The sequence below is a fragment of the Stegodyphus dumicola genome, chromosome 6 (assembly GCF_044657685.1).
Source record: "Stegodyphus dumicola isolate Sdum_Otavi_A_Nest chromosome 6, ASM4465768v1".
NCBI lineage: Eukaryota > Metazoa > Arthropoda > Arachnida > Araneae > Eresidae > Stegodyphus > Stegodyphus dumicola.
This window is the reverse complement of record NC_140773.1, coordinates 211,705,247-211,729,739: the sequence shown is the minus strand read 5'-3', so window position 1 is coordinate 211,729,739 and position 24,493 is coordinate 211,705,247. Positions and strand designations below refer to the sequence as shown.

The 24,493-nt window shown below is 28.4% G+C and overlaps 1 protein-coding gene across 10 annotated transcripts in view; it reads right to left on the bottom strand.

The window, feature by feature from the left end:
• LOC118188149 (coiled-coil domain-containing protein 148-like) overlaps positions 1-13,071 on the bottom strand; it is an 87,843-nt gene extending 74,772 nt beyond the window's left edge. For 5 of the 10 annotated variants that reach the window (XM_035358505.2, XM_035358513.2, XM_035358512.2 and 2 more), the window contains exons 1-3: positions 12,713-13,071; positions 6,588-6,667; positions 3,065-3,156 (exon numbers count right to left, since the gene is read on the bottom strand). In XM_035358505.2, coding sequence (XP_035214396.1) covers positions 3,065-3,156; positions 6,588-6,667; positions 12,713-12,748 — 208 coding nt within the window. In that variant the 5' untranslated portion in view covers positions 12,749-13,071. Of the gene's footprint in view, positions 1-3,064; positions 3,157-6,587; positions 6,668-6,738; positions 6,895-12,712 lie in introns of those variants that run through there. The other 5 variants (XM_035358508.2, XM_035358506.2, XM_035358510.2 and 2 more) reach the window with 5 other exon arrangements.
• Between the last annotated feature and the right edge of the window lie 11,422 nt (positions 13,072-24,493).

The window sequence follows — 24,493 nt, the reverse complement described above, 5'->3', positions numbered from 1 at the left end:
TAATTTAAATTTAATAATATTTAATTTAAAATTGTAAAAAGACAATTGCAATCATAACTTTTCACTCATTACATCAAATTATAATTTGAATTTTCAGAAAATGATGGTAATCTTCTGAAGTAGGAATTATCTTGGAGAGTGAAGAACAGTCAATGTGATGATTATGATTTTTTAAAACACAAATGAAGGTAGTTAAAAATCGTTCCCATACTAAACAGATTTCAGAAAGCAGGATCAGCAACAGACTGCAAAACTTAAGTAAAAGATTTAAGGAATCATAAACATATACATGTAAAAAGAAACCTAAATATAATCAGAAGCAATTCAGTTTGAAATGCAAACCCCATGGGAGTACTAACTCACCATTTTGAGAAACATTAAGCCATACTGCTAGAATTCTCAAAAAAGCTTGCGTTCCAAGCTCCAGGGTTAATGGGTGCTCATCTTTATCGGGACTGAATTCAGAAGAGTATGCATGTATGTGCGTATATATGTGTGTACATACATAGATACATATGCATGCACATATATACATGCATGCATGAACACATCCATTCATCCATCCATCCATCCATCCATCCATCCATACATACATACATACATACATACATACATACATTTCTGGACCTGGTCCCTGATTACATAACAGTACTGGTTAATGTTTGCACAATGGAGTGTAATTGATTTCATAGGTCTTACTATGCTGGCTTAGTTTTAAAAGTTAATGCACCTTCAAAATCAAGGAATTATAATCATCTAGACATCACTAGTATTACTCTACACCCTGAAACATTTTCGTGACCTACTAAATCGAAAAATAATCTATCTTCACGAACCTTACACATTAAGGTATAGAAGTTTTATCTAATTATTTAAAGTACAATGAATATTATATATATGAATGCAATATCGAGCTAGTTTAAACAGCATTAAAAGAAAACTGTAAAATCTATTCTCATACTCAAAAGTGTAAGAAATTTTCAAAAGCAAAATAAAATCTGAACACCTAACATCCAATCAACACAGTCTTAAAGTCATCACACTTAAACTAATTTAGATTTAGTATCATAAAACAGTTAAACATATACCATATATTTCCGGATACAAGCTGAACGTGTTTCTTTCAGCAATTTACCCGAAATTCAAAACAGGTGAAGAAAGAAAATTCCTGCAAAGTTCGAATATATTGCCAAGCAGGTAAAACAGGTAGCATATTTTAAAACGAAATCTTTGTAAAGTAAAACGCCAGACACTAACAAGTCTTGTTTTAACTCTGGTAATTCTTCGCCAAGTTAGAAAATTTTTTTTTTTTAGTCAAAGGCGCAATTTCCCCAGTAGGACTATTAATTTCGTTTTGGCATTTTGTGTTGATTCACTATAAGCGTTGATTCACTTTTCAAATTGTTGCCTTGCATTATATTTAGAGAAATTAAATAATGAAGAATCTGCATAAATGCATGCATGTTTCTTGCATTGTGAGAAAACAACGGTAAATAGAGCCATCAAAATTTGAATAACATAATCCTCCTGCGAATATTTGCATCTGAAAGCCCAAATTTGAGATTTATTTTATTATTTATTTCATATTTTGTAAAACTTTAACGAATTTTTGATTAACAAACTCAAAGATTTCAAAGTGAGCAATGACAACGTTGTACAGAAAAAACACTTTTTTATCTCCAGCGCGCGAGACTGTGTATCAGAAGTTCTAAAGATATGCTTATTTTAAAATTATTTTGCGATATTGCTCTTGAACTGAATTTTATGGTTTAAGTACGAAGAACATGATATTTAATAAATAATTTAACATGTAGGCTTCTCCACTGGGTAATTCTAAGTTACTGTTGGAAGTGAAGAATCTTAAGAACTGATAAGAGAATAATCGCTTGAGTTCGTGTGACAGGAAACAACAAGGTAAAAGGGTAAAATAACCCTTTATTATTCCAATTAAAGTTTCACAAGACTCTGCCTTGGAGTTGTACAATAAAGCCAACACTTTGGCTTGAACTTAAGAAACTTAGAATTAAATTGAACTAATCTTAACTAAAGAGATATAGCCGAAGCTATCAAGATTCTAACAGAGTTGGTCCCTTAACGCTAATTGACTGCGAAGCTATCAAGGGCCTAAAGTACGGCCGAGCGTAATAATAGCTTGCGAGAGAGTAGCTAAAAAGGCGAACGCGTGCAGCCAGAATATCTGGTATCTCTCTCGCTAAGACAGTAGAACTTTACGGTTATATACTGCTCTTCCTCATTAGCATTCAGACGTGCTTCTAAAACTATGTTCTAACCGGAAGTGGTAAGTTGAAGTAAGAATCGATAGGAAAGGAAGTTTAACTCAAAATTTAACTGTTAATAAAATTAACATAATCCTTATAAACATTTTAAAATTATTTTGCGACATTGCTCTTGAATTGAATTTTATGGTTTAAGTGTGAAGAACATGATATTTAATAAATAAAGGTAACACACAAAATGTTAAAAAAAAGGGTCCAAAAAATGTTAAAAAGACTCCCCCCCTATTTATTTGTTGTCTTGTATATGATCTGTGGTATCTGAACTGTTTCATTTTGGTGACGATATAACAAACCAGCAATATAAACAATTTCGAAAATTCATTTTCATACTAACTTATTTCATGAAATTTTTTTTTATAAACTTAAGTACTATAAACTAAAGAAATAAAAAATATGATACCCAAAATTTTTCGCGATTACAATACTTCCTTATACGAAGTAAAATTTGCTATTATTTGAGGATTTGTCACTTGCGTCTGACTAACCGAAAAGTACCGATGTTTTCTGCAAGACCAGCAGATCCGCATATAAACCAACTCTTCGTCATTTAGCTTTCCAAAATTCTCGGTTGATACACAGATATATATGGTATATGTAATTTCATAAACTTTCTGTCTTATTTCTAAGTATGAAAAGAATATTAAATTAAAATTTAAAAGCAAAATAGTGGTATATTATGGAAAAATAAAAATTATCTTAAAGGACATAATAAAGATTAAAAAATATCAATACATATAAGAGCTGAATTTCAATAATGAATGACTAACCAGTAGTTTTGTTTTTCTCCAATTTTGACAAAGATGAATTACTGTTTATTGAAGGAAGAACTTCCACACCTCTTGTTAAAGCTACTTCAGCCCTTTAAAAGCAACAATAAATTAGAAAGTAATGTAATAGTAACAGCTGTTTGACATATCCTCAGATTCATAGATTTGAAAGTCATTTCACTTTTAATGCCTCAACAAAGGTTGAAAGAATGAAAACAATTTGTTTCTAGTTAAGTTTGCTTTAATTCAATGTGAAAACAACAAAGGTTGAAAGAATGAAAACAATTTGTTTCTAGTTAAGTTTGCTTTAATTCAATGTGAAAACAACTTTTCAGCATTTGAGTTTAAAGTACTCAGGCCATCCTTATTTTCCCTTTTAAAAGTCATTTTAAAACAATGATTTTAAAGATAAGTGATAAAATATCAGCATGTCATGTCAAATACATTAATTGACAAATTGAAAATTATTAATGCATGACATTAAATGAATACTTTATTGTATATAGTGGTTCAATAACATTAAAATAAATATAACCAATTCCTATAACTGTCAGATACTAGTTTAACATAATCCATAAAACACAAGATACATATTTGAAGAAATGTTTAGAGTTTCTGTTGCAAATTTTAAAGATTTAAGTTTTGTGTATAGAGTTAAGGAGTAAAAATGTAAATTAAAAACTAAAACAAAATCTGATTCAGTACCCAAACATTATATTTCAATAATGAGATAAATATACTAAAGTACATGAATGAGAGAAATAAGTTCCACACCCACATTTATTGTGCAGATGTATTATCACTTTATTAAAATTTGCATTATTAAAGACTTTTCATTAGAAAACGTTACTGTTTTCAGTATACTGCACAATATTCTGTGAAACAGATAAAAAATAATAAGATTCATTTGTAAAATATCTTTTTCGTATGTAAACTTACTAAATTACGTAAGAGTAAGTTAAGAGTAATCCAAATTTACTTATAATTATTAAAAATTAAGTATATACTACAAATATGTAAGATATTAATGCAGAGAGTAAATTTTAAGTGATCTTAAAATACTATTTAATTCAGTACATTAAATTAAAATGATTCATTTAAAAATGTCACTCTGCAAATATAAGCCACTTTATCTAAGAAAGTTCACGACAAAGGCATCCCTTTCCTTAGGCAGATAGCTCTCTCATCATTTCCCTTAACTGATTAAATAATGAAAAGTTAGTCCTAATATTGTGAGCTATAATAAAATTTAAAGTAGTAATAGCTTATTTTAGCATTTCTACTTTAAAAAATATTTTTCTTTGAAAGCATTTAAACACTGGATAATATTCTATACTTTTTTGACAAATATATAGTCAGACCTCAGATAAATAATGCAAACACTGCAGGAATTTCTAACTAATGATTCAATTCTAATCATGCTTACGAGTTTCTTATCAAGCTAAAATAAACTTCAAAAGTTAAAATTTCATCAAACAAAATTTTTAAAATACATATTTTCTAACCTATTTCACCTACATATAAGCTCTTTGATTTTACAGTGATGTTAGTTTTCCAGACTAGATTAACACTAGAAATAATGGAAATATGGTTTAGGTCCAACTTTAGGAAGAAAAGCATAATATTATGGAGAGTAACAAGTTGCCAACAAGGAAACAAACTTGAATTTCCCATGCTTTAAAAAGTTTATTTACTCCATTTAAAAAACAAATATAGCTGATATATTTATGAATAATCTAACACTGTCACTGCCTATTCAAACATTTTAAGTAAAAACCTTAATTCAACAACAGTATTAATTTAAATATAAAAATGATAAATTGATCTAAAAATCCAATTTGATGAAACCTTTTTCCAAATTAATTTCACAAAGTTTCATGATATTAGACAATACCTGGAACATCATTTCCAGTCTTTTATTTTGATTTACGCTCATTAAGAAAATATTTCTGAATTTTGCCCAGACTTTATATTAAGTAAGTACAAATTTTTTTTGGCTCTGTCTGATTATCTGCACCTCTTAAATAATATTCACAATAAAATAACACACAATGTTGCCAAAATAAGCAACCCATGGCATCCCAAAAATATATTTATATGGCAATCCAGTTATGTGCAAATGTGTAGCAGATGAATGCAGGTTTTGATCTATAAATTTGACAGCCTTTTTCCTGGTTTGTTTTAGCATTGAATGCATTTTGTTCCCACAAGAAAACTTAATGGAATTGTAGAATTTGCAGCTGATGAAAACTTAAAGAATTGAATTTTATGCATCAAAATTTGTGCCTAACAAAGAAATGGTTTCATGTATCATTTTAATAGATTCATGAAATATTTTTCTTTTCATGTGGATAAATTCATGGAATTCCATACTTATTTCATTTCAACCAACTGCTCAAGAAATACATTCTTAAAACTAGAAACTCAACAGAAACTTTCCTCAACTTATTATCTTCCTTTAAAACTATTATTTCGATGGGTTACTAGAGAAATGGCCCTCATATATCTGTCACTTAAAATATTTTTAAGAAAGATAAGACTGTAAGTAGGTCAAAATAGTTATATACGAACACAAAAGAAAATTCTTGATAAGGATTTTTTTCTTGTTTTGATAAAAAAATATTCATTTTTAATTAAAAAACTCCAGAACATAATCATTTCCTAAAATACTATATTGATTTAAGTAGCCTAACACTGAAATACTTTATTAATCAAATTATATATAGCATTGTCAAACTTGTTGTTTATTAAATATCTTCTACTTCTATATGTCATTGTTCTGTTATCATTGCTGATTATAAACACATTTAGCTGATAATAAACTTTAGATGTATATTCACTACGAAAATATGAAACCCAAGGCATTTTCCTCATAATTTGCTGAGATAGATATTTTATAAAAAAGAATTTTATAAAGGTTTAAGAAAGAAGATAAGAAATTAATAACAGTGTGAAATAAAGTAAGAACAGCAAATATAATTTTAGAAACAATGGTTAATATCCTAAGTCTTAAGGCACTAAATAAAAATTCTTTTAATAAACAGGAATAAGAGTGGCATTAATAAGTCTTTAGGTTGTAACCATCATACTGGAAAATAGCTGGTACTATCCTAAAATAATCTTAAAACTTTTTATTTTTATTTATTTATTTATTTTTAAACTGATGAAGGAGTCTCTTTGACTTTGAAACAGTAGTATAACCTTGCACTTTCTATTACTTTTATACATACGGCTTATTTTTATGCAGAAGTCAAATTTGAACAGTCGAAATTGAGTAATAAAATTTAATTGAGTTCTCATTGTTGTTTTACAACAAAAGTTAGTGATAAAGCTCTGAAAAGAAAAGATTCATAAAACAGATGATAAAACATAAATGATTAATTAATTTATCAGTGTAGGCCACAAAAGTGTGGAAAACTTTGACAGCAAAAAGTATCTGAAAACACATGTAGCAAAATTGCATAAAGAGGAATCAGAATTTCCTACAGAATTTTATCTTTATTGGATGCAGATTTTTCCTTACTTTTTTTCAGATACCCAAGCTGCTATATTTTTACTGACTGTTTCCAAGTCATAAAAGACATCTTCCCTTTCAGCTAACATCTGAAATATATCAAATAAAATATTTTCAATTAAAGAACATAAAAATTAATAATAAGATATAAACTGCTCACATGGCATCAGGCTTTTCCTCTTTCATTGCCTATCCCCACTCCCGAAAGAAAATGAAAAGCACTGCTGCATCAACCACCACCACCCAATTCATCTAATCTAAAATGTTCAGCGTGCTCAGCCTGATCAAATGAAGCAATGCTTACACATCCTGAATTCTTAAACAAAAAGGGTCATTCACTTAAGGAACATGCATGCTACAAAATTCAAGAGCAACACCTAACAACGGTCCAACATAGCAACAGTAGCCTAGGTAACTTGTGACAGAAGTGGGTCACCAGGTATGATTAAACAATTTTCTGAGACATAAGTTTGAGTAAGATTGTTTAAAGAATGTAGTCATCACAGTAACAAAAAGATGATGAGAGTGGAAAATTGGATGGCTGATTAAATCTCAGAAAAACATTATCCCAAAATGCACGAAAAATGGAAAAGCTGTTACTCCAATAAAGAAATTTTAATTTGCTATTATGACAAATTGCTTAATTTTGCTCCTTAATTTTGAAAGTATTTAAATAAGAGGGTATTTGTAATAACATAAAACAATAAACACGAAAAAGTGAATACCAAATAATGATGAAAAATAAAACAAGTTGATAAACAGTTTTTAAATGGCAATGTTAATAAATTTTTACAATTAACTTCTAAAATATTTGTTAAAATTTAAAAAAAAAAAGAATTTAATATTGAGGACGTTGCAATAGAACACAAAGTAAATACATTACATGTTATTTAGATAACAGAAATGCAACAATTTTTTTTTAAGTCTGCTGAATTTTTTTTAACAAATTAATTTTAAATAATATAGTTTAACATTCAGCTTCTGCATAACTTATTTTGTTTTATTATACTATTAAGATATTTAATATCTTGCAGTTGCTCAGAAATTAAATTGTTAATTACAAGTAACTTATTGTCATGTCCCAGATTAAAAATTTTGTTAATAACTTAATTTCATGTCCTGAAATAATGCTTTGAAAAATATTCATTAAATAAAGCTACCTAGAACATAATTTACTATTTTTCTTTCAAATGTGATTTAAACCAAATTAATTCTGATTTCATATTATATATTATTTTTTTTTTCAAAAAAACATTCATATTTTTATGTACATTCCTGAAAGGTCAAAACATTTATATGGACCAAGAACTTAAAGAAATATTAATTTTATCTCAACATTAAAAAATCTTTGCAATTACAGCTATAAAAGCACAAGATTTCTTGATTGTTGATAAATTAAATTTCTCGTTTTATTTTAGGCAAAATAAAAAATATCAATAAAAAATTTAAATTTTTTTTTTATTTTAAAAACAGTTGTGAAATAACTATTGAGCCAATAGTTTTAAATAAATAAATAAGCTTATGTATCAAATTTAAACATTTGTTAAAACTAATATCTGTATTTAATAAGGTGAAAAATATTTACATAAGTTTATAGTAAAACATAGCATCAAAAAATAAAACTTTGTAATATTTGAAAAAATAGTTAAAACGGAAAATTCCACCCATGATAAAAGGTGGTATTTAAATTTAAAAAACCTTATTTTTTTATTTACTGTGATTGATAATAAAAAAAACCTTATTTTTAAAAAAAAAATTAAATAATTTATTTTTTTTATTTAAATGACAGTTTTAAATGTATCTAAATTTAAAAAGCAAAAACTTTTATAATAATAAAGCAATTTTATTGTGACACACACACACACACACACACACACACACACACACACACAAAAAAAAAAAAAAAAAAAAAAAACTAAATTTTTTAAAATAAGATTACACAGAATTTTTATGTCCCCCCCTCCACAAAAAATAGAGATGATTTTGCACAAACAAACTGATGAAAATTTGGGGGAGGGGGATAAGAAAGAGAAAATTTATTGAAATCTAAAACACATAAACTACTGGATGAAAATTTTCCATGTTTAAAAATTGTGACAGCAGTTTTACATGCAACTTGTTGAAATACATAATGAATTTGAATGTTTAATGAGATTTTGATAGAGACTGACTTTTTCCTTTATCAATATGGTAACTTGAACACAGGAACTCTCATTTATCATTTTGTCACCATCCAATAAACAAGTAGACAAATACCAGAATGAACATGATTACAGATGTTTTTAAACTTCTGTAGAGATGAATTTGATATTAATTCATTTTCTCAGAAATACTGGTCATTTTCAGTGTTTGCCACCACAAAAGTTCACTATATACACCAATACATAATTCAAATGGAACCTATGTTTTTCATTTAAAGTATTTTACAAAATTTCTACTGCAGACTTTCATTTTTAATGACAGCAATATTTGTTGCATAAATATGAAATTGAGAAATTATCATTCTGCTGTGCTTCTTATATATCATTAAAGTACTCTCCTCCTACTATTAAGTTTTTATACTTTCTAGTCATTTGACAACTTTAGAAGAATATATAGCATGGTGAACAATGATAAACTTAGCCATATTTTTATTAAAAAAACATGAACTTCATAAAATAGAAAAAAGCTATTAACATTTGAGTTACTTTTACATTTCATTTAAAATTGAATGCATTATTATTATAAATTAAATGCATTATTCAATGTATAAATAATCCTAAAATCCATAGAACAGTTATTAAAATTCAATATTATGATTACATTCACTCTCATATCAGGCATAATGATCTTCAGAATTTTATATTTAACCTCACACAAATTAATGTTTTCTTTCATTGTTTATGTCTAACAATAATAGTCATTAATATTCCTAAAATTTACTCTAATTTTTTTTTTTTACTAATTAAAAAAAAAAAATTATTATGCATTTGACTGAATTAACTGGTTTCACTAAACTTACAAGAAATACTGCTAGATCTTCTGTATAATGAAGTCATGCACAAGCCCAGTTTGATAAAAATTGGGAGGAAATAATTTATTTAGATTATACTAAACAATAAATTGTGTTAACAATTTTCAGACAAAATAAATTTTTCTTTACTCGTATATCTAGCTGTCTCTTTATTACAATATACTATCTGTCTTACTAATCTGTATCACTAATAAGCAACATTAGCTCCTTATTCAATACTATGCATCATACTACCACTCATTTCAATATATCATGATATAATTGAGAAACAATTCCAAGTTAAATATTGATCATGTGAGAGAAATATCTAAATCTGATGTAACTATTTTTGACCTTAAACTTATAATTTAGGAATTAAAATGGCAATAATAATATTTATGTTTAAACATTAAATAATTAAACTAATCCTTAGGTGCAGATGTTACAGAGAAAATTTTCAGTTGGTAGTAATGATTATAGCATGGCGAGTTTTAACACCAGAAATATAACTACTGTTATTTTGATGATTTTGGATTTAAGTTTTGAGTGCTATGTCTTTATTTGTCAATTCAGGCTGCTGAAGTTTTATGACTTTTCCTAAACTTACATACACACACTGTTACAAACCTATATTCAATAATGGAAAGGAGAGAAGTTTTGTATACTTATTTAGTCTACAGCTGTCATTTTGATGACATTGTGGAAAACAAGCAGAAATATTTAAAACAAGCAAGCCTGATAAATTTGGCATCAATTCTTGGATTGCTGGGATGAGAGCTAAAAATATATGTGAAATGCTTTCTATTTAGGAAATGATATCATCACATTATATTGTTCTAAGTCTAATGGAATCATATAGTATGGGTAAAGGCAAAAGAATGTCACTTCTGATATATACATATATGTAAAATATGCAATATGAAATAAAATTACTAAACTTAATTGGAACCAAATGGCAACAGACCTTTAAATTCATAAATTTTAAGTAAACACCACCCTTTCAAAGATTGACTTTAAAATTTGCACCATTTTGTATCACTTTGCCGCATGTTACATCACTTTCCTTGCAATTTCTCTGCACTATGACATCTTTAGTCCAATCACTCCTCATTATTAACATAAAGACATTCTGGCTATAAATATGATCATAGTTTGTGCACATTACTTTTTCTCGCCTGCTGCTGCTTGTTTAAATCACATCTCTCACTTCACCTTCCTTCTCTATTGTTTAAAACATAAACTTCGTACATAGAAATTGTGAGGCGTGTTTAGCACCCCTAGTGTTGTACCAGTTTTGAGCAAAAATGTATTTCTGAATAATTATTCCTTGGCAAAATAAAAATGTTTTAACCATCAAGCACAAGAACAGTTGTGATTTTCCCACCAGTCGTCATCTAAGCAACGGTCTTCTCTGCGTTGACTAAGGAATAAATTTGTTTTCATCTTCTACAAAAACTACAGCATTACACACACACACACATATATATATATATATATGGAAAATAATGAAGTTAATAAAATTCTAGATTAGTTGGCCCAATGAAATTCAATGCAAAAATGCAATAAATTCCTATTGTTTTGAAGAAAAAAAAAACATATTTATTTTATTCCACTTCTACCTACATGCACAATGCACTTTGATTATGAATTAGAGCAAGAACAAAAATATTTTAGTCCTCAGTATCTTCCATCAAACTGTTGACAATGCAATAATTCCAAGACATTGCCCAAAAATGTGAAAATACATAATTTTATGAAGTACAATGTCAGTCTTCAAGACCAAATATTAAAATCCATTTAATAAAAGCATGAAGCACAGAAAAAGCGTGTGCTCTATAACATTTTAAATTTCTCAGCAATCCATGATTGCACAAATAAAGTGCAGGAAGCGTAACTGCTAGCTTAGATTGGAGAGAGTGGACTCCTCAAATTGAAAAACTTTGTATTTCAACTTTTCAAAGAAGTTCAGCAAAAATTCAAATAACATATAACTATAATGACTTTTTAAAATTTGGTTGGCTATTTAATCTTTCAAAACAGTGAAAGCTGCATGTCTCAGTTTAGAATTGATTTTCGAAAAAAATTAGTTCTAAACTGAGACATCAGCTGAAAAATATAAATGGAGAAAATCACTTTTAATAGAGAGTATAAAAAAGGGGGAGAAACATTGATTATGGAATAATCAATCAGTTATTTTTAAACAAATAACATTGTAAATTTTCAAATAATAAGTACTTCACAGAAAACTAACTTTGAGATTAAGAATATATGCCAAATTATATTTTAACATAATATTTTAAAACACAACAAAATAAGAAAGGGAACAAAGTAAAGAAATAAAATGTGTCATAAACAACATGAAATGCACATTTATAAAAATATAATTTTCATTTACTTCTGATGAAAATATTTGCAAAAATAACATATTCATATAATACTATTAATGAATTAAGTATTGAATTTGAATGGGGAGTGATTCAAATAGAAATATAGCTGTATATTAATTAATATCAATTCTTTACACAAATTTCAATAACTAGATTTCAGAATAAGATATTCATTTTGTTAAAAGACAGAATGTAATTTTTAACAAAAACAATTAATTATTTAAAGTAAAATGTTAAGACAGTATAGTTCCTTTACTGTGAAAACATTTAAAGAGAATAAACAAGGTGAGATAGAAATCACATAGTCTTCTATACTTACTACAGCAGAATACCTAAAATGGATAAATACAAATCAAGTGTTGCTTAAAAATATATATATATATTTTGAAATGGCTATTTTACATGGAAAATGAAGATCAAATTAATTAATGTAAAAATCTAATGTTAAAAACCTCTCCAAGAAAATTTCATTCATTTGTTCAGAAACATTCAACCCAAAATAATGTTAAACATTTTCGCTGGACAATAAGAAAGTAATTAAGTAAATAAAAGAAAAAATGGACCTTATTAATGAATAAAAAATTGCGTTTATTACGCCTGTATAAGCTACCCATAAAGTTAATGTTATTACACAAGCATTACTCAGATTTGTAATTAACACTATCAAGAGAACTCTGCCAACATCATACGTCAACAAACTTGCATTCATTTCAAATCTCAGGAGACGTAAAAATTCGTCAGCAAATATTGATTACCTTTGTTCTTAAGTATTCGATGTTAGTTTCTTGCATGAGAGAAGAATGAATTAGACGCAAACAGTCCAGACATTTTTTTCTACTCTTCCATAGTTACTTTCTGTTAGAAAATCGATATGCACCTACGCTGTCCTACATTTTACATTAGCTATCGTTCGTGACGAGAATGTACAATATACTGTACCATATCATGCAGTATTAAATGACTTGGTAATAGAGATTCGTCTGTAATTTGTTGCTACAATAATAATTACTTTTAACTCCTAGTTTCACTGAAGACCACAATATTTTCTTCTTTTTGATCATTAAAAATTAATACGCCGGTCAAATTCCCCTCCTTTAGATCAGATGTTTAATTTCCGGTTTACAGTTAATTAGTGTCGCGGTTGCTAAGCAACCAGCTACAAACTAAGTCCAGATGTTGAATGATTCTTCTATTTTTGCAGAAAATTTAAATTTCAACACTACGTATGATTTAATGCTTCAAAAACAACTTGTAACATAATATTAATAATAACGTGTTTCGAAACATTCGCTGTTTCTGCTTTAAAGTTTACCACCTACTATGTTCTGCCAATCTTGAACAAGCTTGACAGCTTTACAGTCGTAAATTTCATCAATATTCCATTTCTTTTTCTTTTAGTGTAGTTAACAAGTATCGGCATCAAAGTTATAATCTCGCATTTTCTTCAAAGATCTTTGATAAAGTCTTTTTTTCAAAAATCTTTACGTTGTTGATATAATTATTATTACCATTATTTAAATATCAAACGCGAGTCACCGCCAACCTGCAGGCAAATCTCTTTCTTCGTGTAAAGTGAATTTGGATAACACTCAATTATAAAATATGTGCATTGCATCTTCAGTTTTTATAAGTAGTTTTGTTAATTATGAATTTATAATTACGAATGCTTAAATTTTCAGTATTGAAAAAATTAGTATGAGCCGAACCACTGAATTCAGTCAGACAGACAGACAAAGTAGACAGATGTCTTGTTTTGCACCCGCTAATCTTTCTGCACCGATGGGCGAAAAATCAAGCATAGGTGCGAAGGAAAGGTATATAGGAAGGGGGCAATTTCGTATTTGAGGAGAGTAAAAAGGAACTTCGTACATTTTGTACGAGTTCAAAAGGCCAGAAAGAAAAGATGGGACAAAATAAAATTTAAAATAAAAAAAAAAAAAAAAAAAAATCTGAAATGTTTCAGATTTTAAATTACGTCCAAAGGGGCGTTTTTTAACATTTTGTGTGTTACCTTTCTTTATTAAATATCATGTTCCTCGCACTTAAACCATAAGATCCAGTGCAACAGCAATATCGCAAAATAGTTTTAAAACGAGCATATCTTTAGAATTTCCGATACAGAGACTCACGCGCTAGAGATAAAAATGTTTTTTCTGCACAACGTTGCCATTGCTCGCTTTGAAATCCTTGAGTTTGTTAATCAAAAATTCGTCAAAGTTTTAAAAAATAGGAAATCGATCATAAAACAAATTTCAAATTTCAAATTTGGTCTTCCACATGCTCATATTCGTTGGAGGATTACGTTATTCAAAATTCGATGACTCTATGTACCGTTGTTTTATCACAATACGAGAAATATACATACATTTATGCAGATTTTTCATTATTTAATTTCTTCAAATATAATGCAGGACTTTTGTGGCAACAGTTTGAAAAGTGAACCGACATTTATGAGTCCGACGCAAAATGCCAAAACGAAACTAATAGTCCTTCGGGATTCAAATCCCTTTGGACTAATAAATGGCTCAAAAAATAATAGAGGGGGAAAAAAAAAAGGCCTATAGAAAGAAAAGGAAAAGAAGTAGAAAATATCCTAAAATACGATTGTGTCCATGAGTGTAGTTAAAAGGAGTTCATTTGCAAAAATTAGTGTCTTTAAGAAGCAAACTTTAGCTAAGTTAAAAAACAAAAGGAATTTCTACATGGTAATGTGTATGCCCTTATCTTGAGACCTAACTAGAAAAGACATATATCATCACAGAGATGTACATAATATTTTAACTAAAGTAACATTAACTATTACCGTTCCCAAAAAATTCATGTATATTTCAGAAAAACAGTAGTTGACAAAATCATAAATCCATACACAGTGTGAGAGCATATCAACAAAAATAAATTATACAGTTTATTTTTCTTAAATATTAGTTAAATATAAAATTAATTTATTAATTTAACCGTTGTAATTTATTATAGTACAAGTTTAACAAATTCGGTCACTCTGTATTTATATTTGCTCATAATTCTAAGTTTGATACCTGAAAAAAAAATGTCGGGAATCTTAGTTACAAAAATCACGATCTATACTCATCGATGGTCAAGAGATCCCCATTTTTTCCCTCTCAAGAAATTCCTAAGCACGAAGAGGGGGGCCTCCGAAGGTTGTGAATTGCTGATAAGAACGGACAACTGATAAGGAATGTGGCGTCTCTACGGAATAGTTACGAAGAAAAGAACCACATGACTTGCTACTATTACTAACTATTGTATAATGTTAGAATCTTATGAAAATAATAAATAAAGAAATTTAATGGCACTTTAGTGATAAAGAATAAGATATTGTATAGAGAACAGAATGTTACTTATCTGAATATTCCGTTTTAGGGTTTCTTTTAGATTTCTCATGTTAATAGTAAACAGCGAACAGGATGTTTGAAGTTTCGAAGAAGCGAAGTATCCTTTTTCAATTTGATGAATGAGACATTGCATAGGAAAAGTGCATTAAACTTTTGTAGAGAGTTGAAAACATTTACTGAAACACTTATTTAAAAATTTCGGAGCTATGTTTAGACACTGCCTCCAGCTTTCGTGATCGCAGCCAGATCCTGCACCACCTCCTTTGTTGTCCTCATATTATTTCAGAGATCAACAAACTCACTGAATTCAGTGTGCATAACGGAACGAAACTTATATCTGCGGATATCGCGGAATTCTCAAGAGAAAGGTGAAGAATTTTTCTTCTTTGTTTCATGCTTTTATAATGTCTCTTAAAAGTGACAGGATGTTTTTATCTTCCGAAAAAGAAAGTAAAAAAAAATTTAAATGCTTAAAATTGAAACCACAAAAGCGCTTTTCTTCGAAAAATTCCACAAAGTCTTAATTTTGTCAAACACAAAATTTTAAACGTAAGGTATCCGACTACGTTCTAATCATCAATTTTGATGAAATTTTTCAAAAAAGAATTTTATTACTTAATTTTAAAGCTTATACGTTAGGCTTAAATTTATTTTGCCCTCTGATCTTAAGAAGCAGAATTATGGCTGTTCATGTTCCGCAACGTGAACCAGAAGTCTCTGTTCTACCAAACGTGAACCAGAAGTTCTGCTAGAAGTTCGTGTCTAAAGGTACACAGACTACTCTAAATAATTTTTAATGTGAATTTTTGATATAAATTCTTTTGGTGATGTTCAAAATATTATTCTGAACTTTCCTATTTGTTATTAATTGCTCAGGGACAGGATTAGTTTTACTATTTAATTAATATATTTGGCGACACATTTTCTTTTCCTTCTGCTTGTGTTTGCATTCAAACATAATTTTTTTCAACTTTTTCGTTACAAAAAAAATTACCTCACAATATTACTGCAGTAATTTTATGAAACTTTCTACAAATATTGTATGAAATATTATGGATTAAATGAATTAAAAATTTAGGTTTACGTACATATCTAAAAATTTTTCAGACAATTTTGTAATTGAAAAGAGAGAAATTTCTCGAAAAATAGCTAGTGCTTCTACTCAAACAGTTATATTTAATAGACATTTTACTTTATTATTTAAATTTTAGTCCATTTTATTCCATATACTTTAATAAATATAGTGACAAAAATAAAAGTAAAATATTATAATTTTTTTGTGGGAACACATCTAGTAATCTTGAAATTTGACATATTTTTAACACAAAATATAAGAAAAACCAAAATTATACTTCGCTAATATGTTTACCATCTGTTTCTATCAGTTTAAGAAGTATTCTGCAAAATACACGAACATTAGATTTATTAATGCTACTTTCCAAAATTTGAAAAATTAATATCATCTCTTTAGAACAGAAAAAATAATCTTAATGTCTCGGGCTGAAATTGCTAAAATAAAATCAATTATATTACTTTATGGCATTATTTTACATAACTTATCTGACCAGATCTATAAGGTTTCACTCTGCATTTCTCAATATAAAATGTTCTTTAAATTTGTGTTATTTCAAATTTCTTGTCATGGCTGTTTCAAGGAAATACCGAGTATGCTTTAAGATAATTTAATTCATAATTAAAAATAAATATATAAATAGACTACAAATTTGTTTAAATGATTATATTTAAGAATTCTGTAGCTTTTGATCAGATGATGTTCGGAGTATAACATAATTCAGAAGAAAAGAAAACTCTGAAGATCATGATATCTGTCTTCTGGCACATAATGCATTTTTGTAAATATTATTAAAACAATTGAATTCTAAGAGATTCCAAATTAACAGTATACATTTACTAATATTTTATGAAGAGTTTGTCAATTCAGAGAGACAATTAAACCAACGAATATTCAACTAGCAATCCCACGTGTAAATTTATAACCATTTCAAGAAAAGTATTAGCGTTTGCGGAAGAAAATTACTTCAGCGTTCTTCTCAAAATATATGAGAAATAAGAATTCTGAGCATTGAATGAGGTAATATTCGCTAGGAGAAATAAATTTAGCATCTTGGTTACGACAGCCAGTTTTTAAGGTGGGGAAGATTCAGCGAAGAATTTCAAAAGCTTAGTTCGAAAGATAAATGTCAGAACAAATATACTAATAATTCAAAAGGTAACTTGAAATCATTTACAGAAAAACAAAATTTCGAAAGCAATTCCAGTTTTTATCTTAAGCATACTATTACAAACGTAAATTATAATTGCTGTTTAATTGTCACCAAATATTCGAATATTTTCTCTGTGATCTATAATTAAGCTTTATCGAACATATTTGATAAGAAATGAAGCATAAAATTCTAAAACAAAAACTTTTCTTTAAAATAAGTATTGAAATTTTAATACAAGAACAATGGGGGGGGGGAAATTAAACCAGAAATGATAAATAATACAGCTGGTCTAGTTAAATTTAATCCAAAACAAATAACACATTTTTCAAAAGCTAATTACAATCCAATAAAATATTAGAAAAAGTAATTATTTCAATAGAGAGAGATATAGACAGATAGATAAATAGAGATTGATTTGATCGAATGGTAACAGTTCGATGGCTTTTGTGATATGGTTTTCAGCTCAAACGAAGCTGATAGAAGAATAAATAAACTTTAGAGGGGTACACGTATTATCATTTTATATGTGACTTTTAGAAACTAAGTGTTTGATCAGTTTTTTAAGACCCTATATAGTATTTTACCATTCAAGAATAATAGTGATAAATCATAAATAATACGTAAATTTATTAAAATTAACCATTCTAAATTCCTATTTTATTTCATTTATTCCCTGCCAACTTTAAACTTACACTGAATACATATCTGTAAAATGATTTAGAAAATTTAATAAGATATACTAATTGCTTCGAAAGTAAAGATATACTCTATTAGACTTTATTCTCAGCTTGTATAAAAACCGTAGACGCCCACAAAGACTCTGAAAGATATTTCAGCTTTCCCATGCTTATAATAATATATAGGATTCTATAAAGGCCCTTAAAACTGAAATGTAAATTTACATTTGAGGCTAATTAAACATTTAAATTCATAACTCAAGCTGGTGTAAATAGTATTGCTCATATTTATAAACTTCAAATTACACCAAAAAAGTTGATAACCTGATGCTTGTTTCATTTGTTACTTTTGGAATTTCCTGCTCAGTGATATTCTAGTCAGTTATCGAAATTATTTTTTATGTTATCCATTAAATCATTTATTAATTTTGTCTTCAGTCTGTGTTTCTGTTGCACCTTACGTTAAAGAACGAATTAATGAAACTAGCAATGTTTAGTGTAGGCATCCCTTTAGTACCATAAGTTGATAAGTAAAGCCCAGGCTCTGTACCTATCACCACTCGGAAAACCTGAAAGCATATCAAACGACGTCATCTGAAAATACGCAGCACAACCACAAATTACGCGAAAAGAGTGCCGAAAATGCGGGTTATGTGTCTGTTCCGTGTAGCTATTCTAGTCTTATTGGGACCATCATAGAATATATCTATTCTAAGAGAAACATAATCATAGCAGATAACCAAGTCTAGGCACTTGACGAAATGTAAAGGCAGCAAGCCTCCATTCATGTATATATATGTAAATATCTCTAAACTAACCAACCCTTTTCGCTAACTTTATACTAACATACCCAAAACAATGTAAGTTGGAGCACCCAACAAAAGTAATACACTAATGTTAAATCTGTTCATTAATAATAAGTTCGAAAAGATAAACAACCAAAAAAGTTGCTGGTGCAACGATCAAGATAACATGACTGCTCTGGTAGTGCCCATTCAAAGGCGAAGCAGGCGGAATAATAATAAATAATAGTTTTATTTGGATTTGAATCCAAGCTTATGATGAATTGAGCACTAAGGATTTATTAAATTATATGCAATGTAATTCTGGTAATTTAAAAAAGAAATTCTTTAATATACTTATCAAGTGCAACTTTAAATTAACTTTAGTTTTCTTATTGTTAGTTAGCTATAAATCTCACTAATGATAATTGATGTCTAAGTAGATAGATATTACTGCAATGAAATCGAAACAAAGCTACGAATGGTTGAGCGTGACCAAACGAGTACTGAGGTCAACACGATCGAAACTTTGTCCTTGCTGTGTATTGATGATCGCGGAAAAGTCAAGCGTAACCGAAACTATTCTCTTCGTAGTACAATACTTCGTAGTACATCTTTTCGTGCTTCAAATCTGTTAACATTTTTTCTCTCTTCTTTCGAAATATCATGAAAAGAAAAGAATTGATTATCTAAGCAATGTACAGTCAAGTAGTGATTCTTATAAAAATGTTTAATAGAAATACCACAATGAACGAGAGACTACTCCCCCTTAAATCTCAAATCTAATATCGAAGTAATACCTAGGAATGTGAATTCTATAAGAATGATAACATTACTTTTACATATGTTTGATTTAGTATATGTTCTCAGATTGTCGCATTAATATCAAACACAAAGACTGTTAAATCGAAATTTAACTTTCTTGCTATGGAACTCTGCAATCCCGAGTATGATGATAACCAAAGCTTTACATTAAAAGCATTAATAACGCTTAGTTTTAGAATTAAATGGCTTTAAAACTAAATACATCGTTTGCAAATATTAAGTGTTCAAGAAAGGAAATATAAATATTTAATTCTGAGATTTGAATATTTTAATGTATTCAAATCACAATATTAGGTAAGAATAAAAATACCATACACTTAAAAATGACTCCTGTGGCAAAAAATAATGAAGATTTTATTCATAGCACATTTAGGTTTCCTTGCTATGAATTTCTATGATATTTTTCTAGCTTTTCCTATGCTGTAAGGAAATTTGTAACTACTTCTTTTAGAAAATAATATTTTAAATCTGAACTAATAGAAAATTTCAAACAAGCAATTTTCTCTTGCAATTTTTATGCTTTTTATTGGTGTAAATAAGTAAAAAATACTAAAATATTTAAAAACGAATTTTTGAAAGTTTTGTTTAAAATTCTAAATTGTGCTGCTTTTTTAAAATTATAGATGAGTATTATAGCACAATTTCTATGAAGGAATTTTATTTCAATTATATTTGATAATACATCATAGTGATAAACACTTTTGACTCCTTAAAAATTTTTATACATTTAATTCTAATATTGAAATTGTATTTAACCGTAATAATTAATTTTGCCTGTATTTTATAGTGATTATTTTATAATTTATTTTTAGTTCTGCATAAGATTTTTTATTTACTGTTAATTTAATTTATTAGCCCAAAGGGTCGGTAGCCTAGAAAGGCTGTTAGTTTCGAAGCGGCATTTTGCGCTGTTTCACTATAAATCTCCGTGTCTCCTTGCAAATTGTTGTTACCAAATTTTATCGCCCGGTATTATATGTAAAGAAATTAAATAATGAAGAATCTGCATGAATACATGTATGTTTCTCGCACTGCGACAAAAACGACAGTATCTAGAGCCATCAAATTTTGAATAATGTAATCCTCCACCCCAACATGGGCATCTGGACGGTCAAATTTCGAATTTGTTTTAATCTATTTCATATTTTGTAAAACTTTAACGAATTTTTGATTAACAAACTCAACGAGTTCAAAGCGAGCAATGGCAACACTGTACGGAAAATAACATTTTTATCCCCAGTGCGGAAATTCTAAAGATATGCTGTTTTCGAATGTATGTGGTTTACGGGCGAAGAACATGATATTCAATAAATATAGGTAACACACAAAACTTTAAAAAAGGGTTCCTTTTGGGCGTAATATAAAATCTGAGTGCTTCTAGATTTTATTTTATCTTTTTTTTTTTTTTCTTTTTTTTTTTTTTTTTTTTTCTTTATCACGCTCAGAAAATTTTATGCGTTATTAAAATAACTAATTGACTTTAATGGTAATAATTTAATGATCATATAATCAAATAAATACGATCGTTTTGTAATGTTATTATAGTTTGGAAAATCCCTGCCTGAAAATGTTCATTAAATTAAAAAAAAATATATCAGATTTTGTTTAATTTTACCTTATTTATTTCAAAGCATCGCGTACTGTCAATCTTATTTAATTTTACTTTATTTTTAAACAAAATTAAGTTCTTAAACTTTGTGCTTAGAGTTTTTACCGATTTACCAAAGTAAAGATGTTTGTACAAGAATTACGCGTGGAAAAAATGCGAAATGCAGTAAAAAGTGCTTTAATGAGATATATTAAATCCTATTTGGAAAAAACTGTGGCTTCCATAATCTCATCACTATACAACGTATCACATTTAATAATTAAAAAGAGTTATGTGATACAAACGCCATAGATTTCAGTGTTAAAGTAAACCAGATCGTCCCTACTCTTTCTTGCCGACATGTCGGTGACGCGCGCCCCGCCCACTGGGTTAGTCTATCTCTTATAAGGTCCATGTGTTGACTTCGTAAATAAAACTTGGCATTCGAGGCGATTTTAATTCCATTTTTATTTGCAATTGATATTATGTGGCCACAGATCACTTGGCACCCCAATCGTGCCTGTTCAAGAACATTTACATTTGATATTATTGCGATAGAAAGCAGCGTAGCGAAATTCCATCCAAGCATAGCAGAGACAGAAGCTGAAGTGCGTGGTTATGAAAGATGGAAGCACGCGAAGAGAAAAGTTTTATTTTACAATGGTAGTTTCAGTTCCCAATTATTACGTCAGCAGAGCTGCGCAGGCCATAGAATGATCTAGAAATGACGCAATCCAGAGAAGTTATTACGATTTTTAGAATAGAGAGCGAGAATTAATGTTTTACCGTTAGTTTAAATTTTAATTTTGATTCACATATTTTTTATCTTACATATGTAATAATAAAATTCCATAGTCAAAAATACACTTAAATTTCTAACTGTATGTTCTTTTCATTTTTAATGGCGACGGTCTCTTATTTGAGAGTACGTGGAATTAAATCCACAGCCCCGTAGTCAAGTTGTTTTTCCCGCCTTTTTTACACGTACAGTTATAGAATGTTCTGGAGATATTTAAAGCGAACTGGAATGGCTGACGAGGCTGACGTCATTTCTTGGAAGCTCCGCCTTTCCAAAGGCTATAAAAGGATTCGCAAAGGAATATCGGGGTCTTTTCTTTAATGTAACGATGCAGTAAATTTGATACAAAAAGTTATTAGTTATTTTTTTTTTCATTTACTCCGTAAATATGATTTTTGTAACTGAAATTTCTCCTGACCAATAATAAATGGATCCTGTTTCTTTAAACTTATCGTCTGATAATTTAAGCTACTACTACATCTATATTTCTCCACCAATCTATTTTATTCCGGACAAAAGCTGGTACATCACATATATATACTATATACCCACTCTATCAGTCGGCTCGATGAGCTCAAGATTTTTTTTTTTTTAATCGTATATGTTGGTAAATTGTACATGTTTTTATTTTTAAAATGATTGAAATGTGTTATTTTTATCTTCCGGTTAAGGATTTTATGCTTTAGTTAATCTGCATGCAATTGTAATGGAAGCAGTCACATGTACTGTTGTCTTTCATTTAAAAGGTTGACTTGATAGATTATTAGTAGTAACCGGAGGTAACCGTGCGGTCAAAGGATGCCGCCATGACGTAATATAACAATAGATGACGTAAGAGAACAATAGATGTCGCAATGGGGGGCGCTCCTTTGATGTTCCGCCTCCGTCATCTTGGATCACGTGACAACCGGAAGTGACGTCACAGAAAAGCGTGGCCTCCGCCATCTTGGATTTCTCCGGAAGTGACGACACCAGCGCCATCTTGTATCACGTCTTGGAATGACATCATCAAAGTTTCGTTTTTATTCTTTGTGATATACGTTTTAATTTATTATTTTAAGTGTTTAATCATTTTTATTCATTATTTTTAATTAGTTTTAATTGATTACATTATATTTTTAATACTTTTTAATGAATTTAATATTATTTTCCCTGAATTTTAAAAGTAACTTCACCGCTGGGATTCGAACTCGCTATCTCTGGGATGGGAGTCTAGCGCTTTACCGCTCGGCTACCCTGTCCTCTTATCAGACTTGTTATTTGAAACTCTTTGTCCCTTTGAGTTTTTGCACCATTGATGACATAAGGCTGAAAGTCTGCGCATGCGCTTTGACATGAAAACCGCGTCACACATTTGTTTTTACACGACGGCTAGGATTTCTTTTGGCTTCTTAATCATTACTTTATTCATTGCTGTTTTAAATGTAAGATTTTCCCACGGTTTAATTTTTTTTATTATTAAGATATTTTTAATTGTTTTCAATTTTCATCTCATTCTTACTTTTTTAAGTTATTAGTTAATTTATTAATTTTTATTTTATTTTTTTCCCTTTCCCAAACATAAATTTTATTTTTAACTTCAACAAAAGTGAATTTAAATTTTCTTTTTACTTTTTATCTTGCAAAGTTTATATTTTTTTTATATTTAATTTTCTTTTTGGTTTTACAAAAGTAATATTTATTTTTACGAATTGAATTTTTCCTTTTCACTTTTTTATTTTGCAAAAGTTTTTTTTTTTTTTTTTTTTTTTTCCAAAATTTTTTCCTTTTTGTATTTTTACTTTATTTTAATTTTTTGTTTAACTTTCTTTTTGGTTTTACAAAAGTAATATTTTTATTTACGAATTGAATTTTTCTTTTTCACTTTTTTATTTTGGAAAAGTTTTTTTTTTTCCCAAAATTTATTCCTTTTCTTATTTTTACTTTACTTTATTTTAATTTTTTGTTTAAACTTTTTTTTGGTTTTACAAAAGAAATATTTATTTTTCCAAATTTAATTTTCCTTTCCGCTTTTTATTTTAAAAAAAGTTGTTACTACATTTTTAACTTAATTTTTTTTACAAAAGTAATATTTAGTTTCATAATTTTAATTTTTTTGAGTTTTTTGTTTACACAAATGTTTTTTTGTTACATTTTTATTTTACCCTTAACTTTTTTCCCTTGTTTTAAATACAATACGATGTTACATTTCCATTTCTCCAAAAGTAAACTTACCTACATTTCTGTGTCTTTGAAATTTTAAGCTGGAATTTACATGCATATAACTTCACTAGATAATATTTTCTGT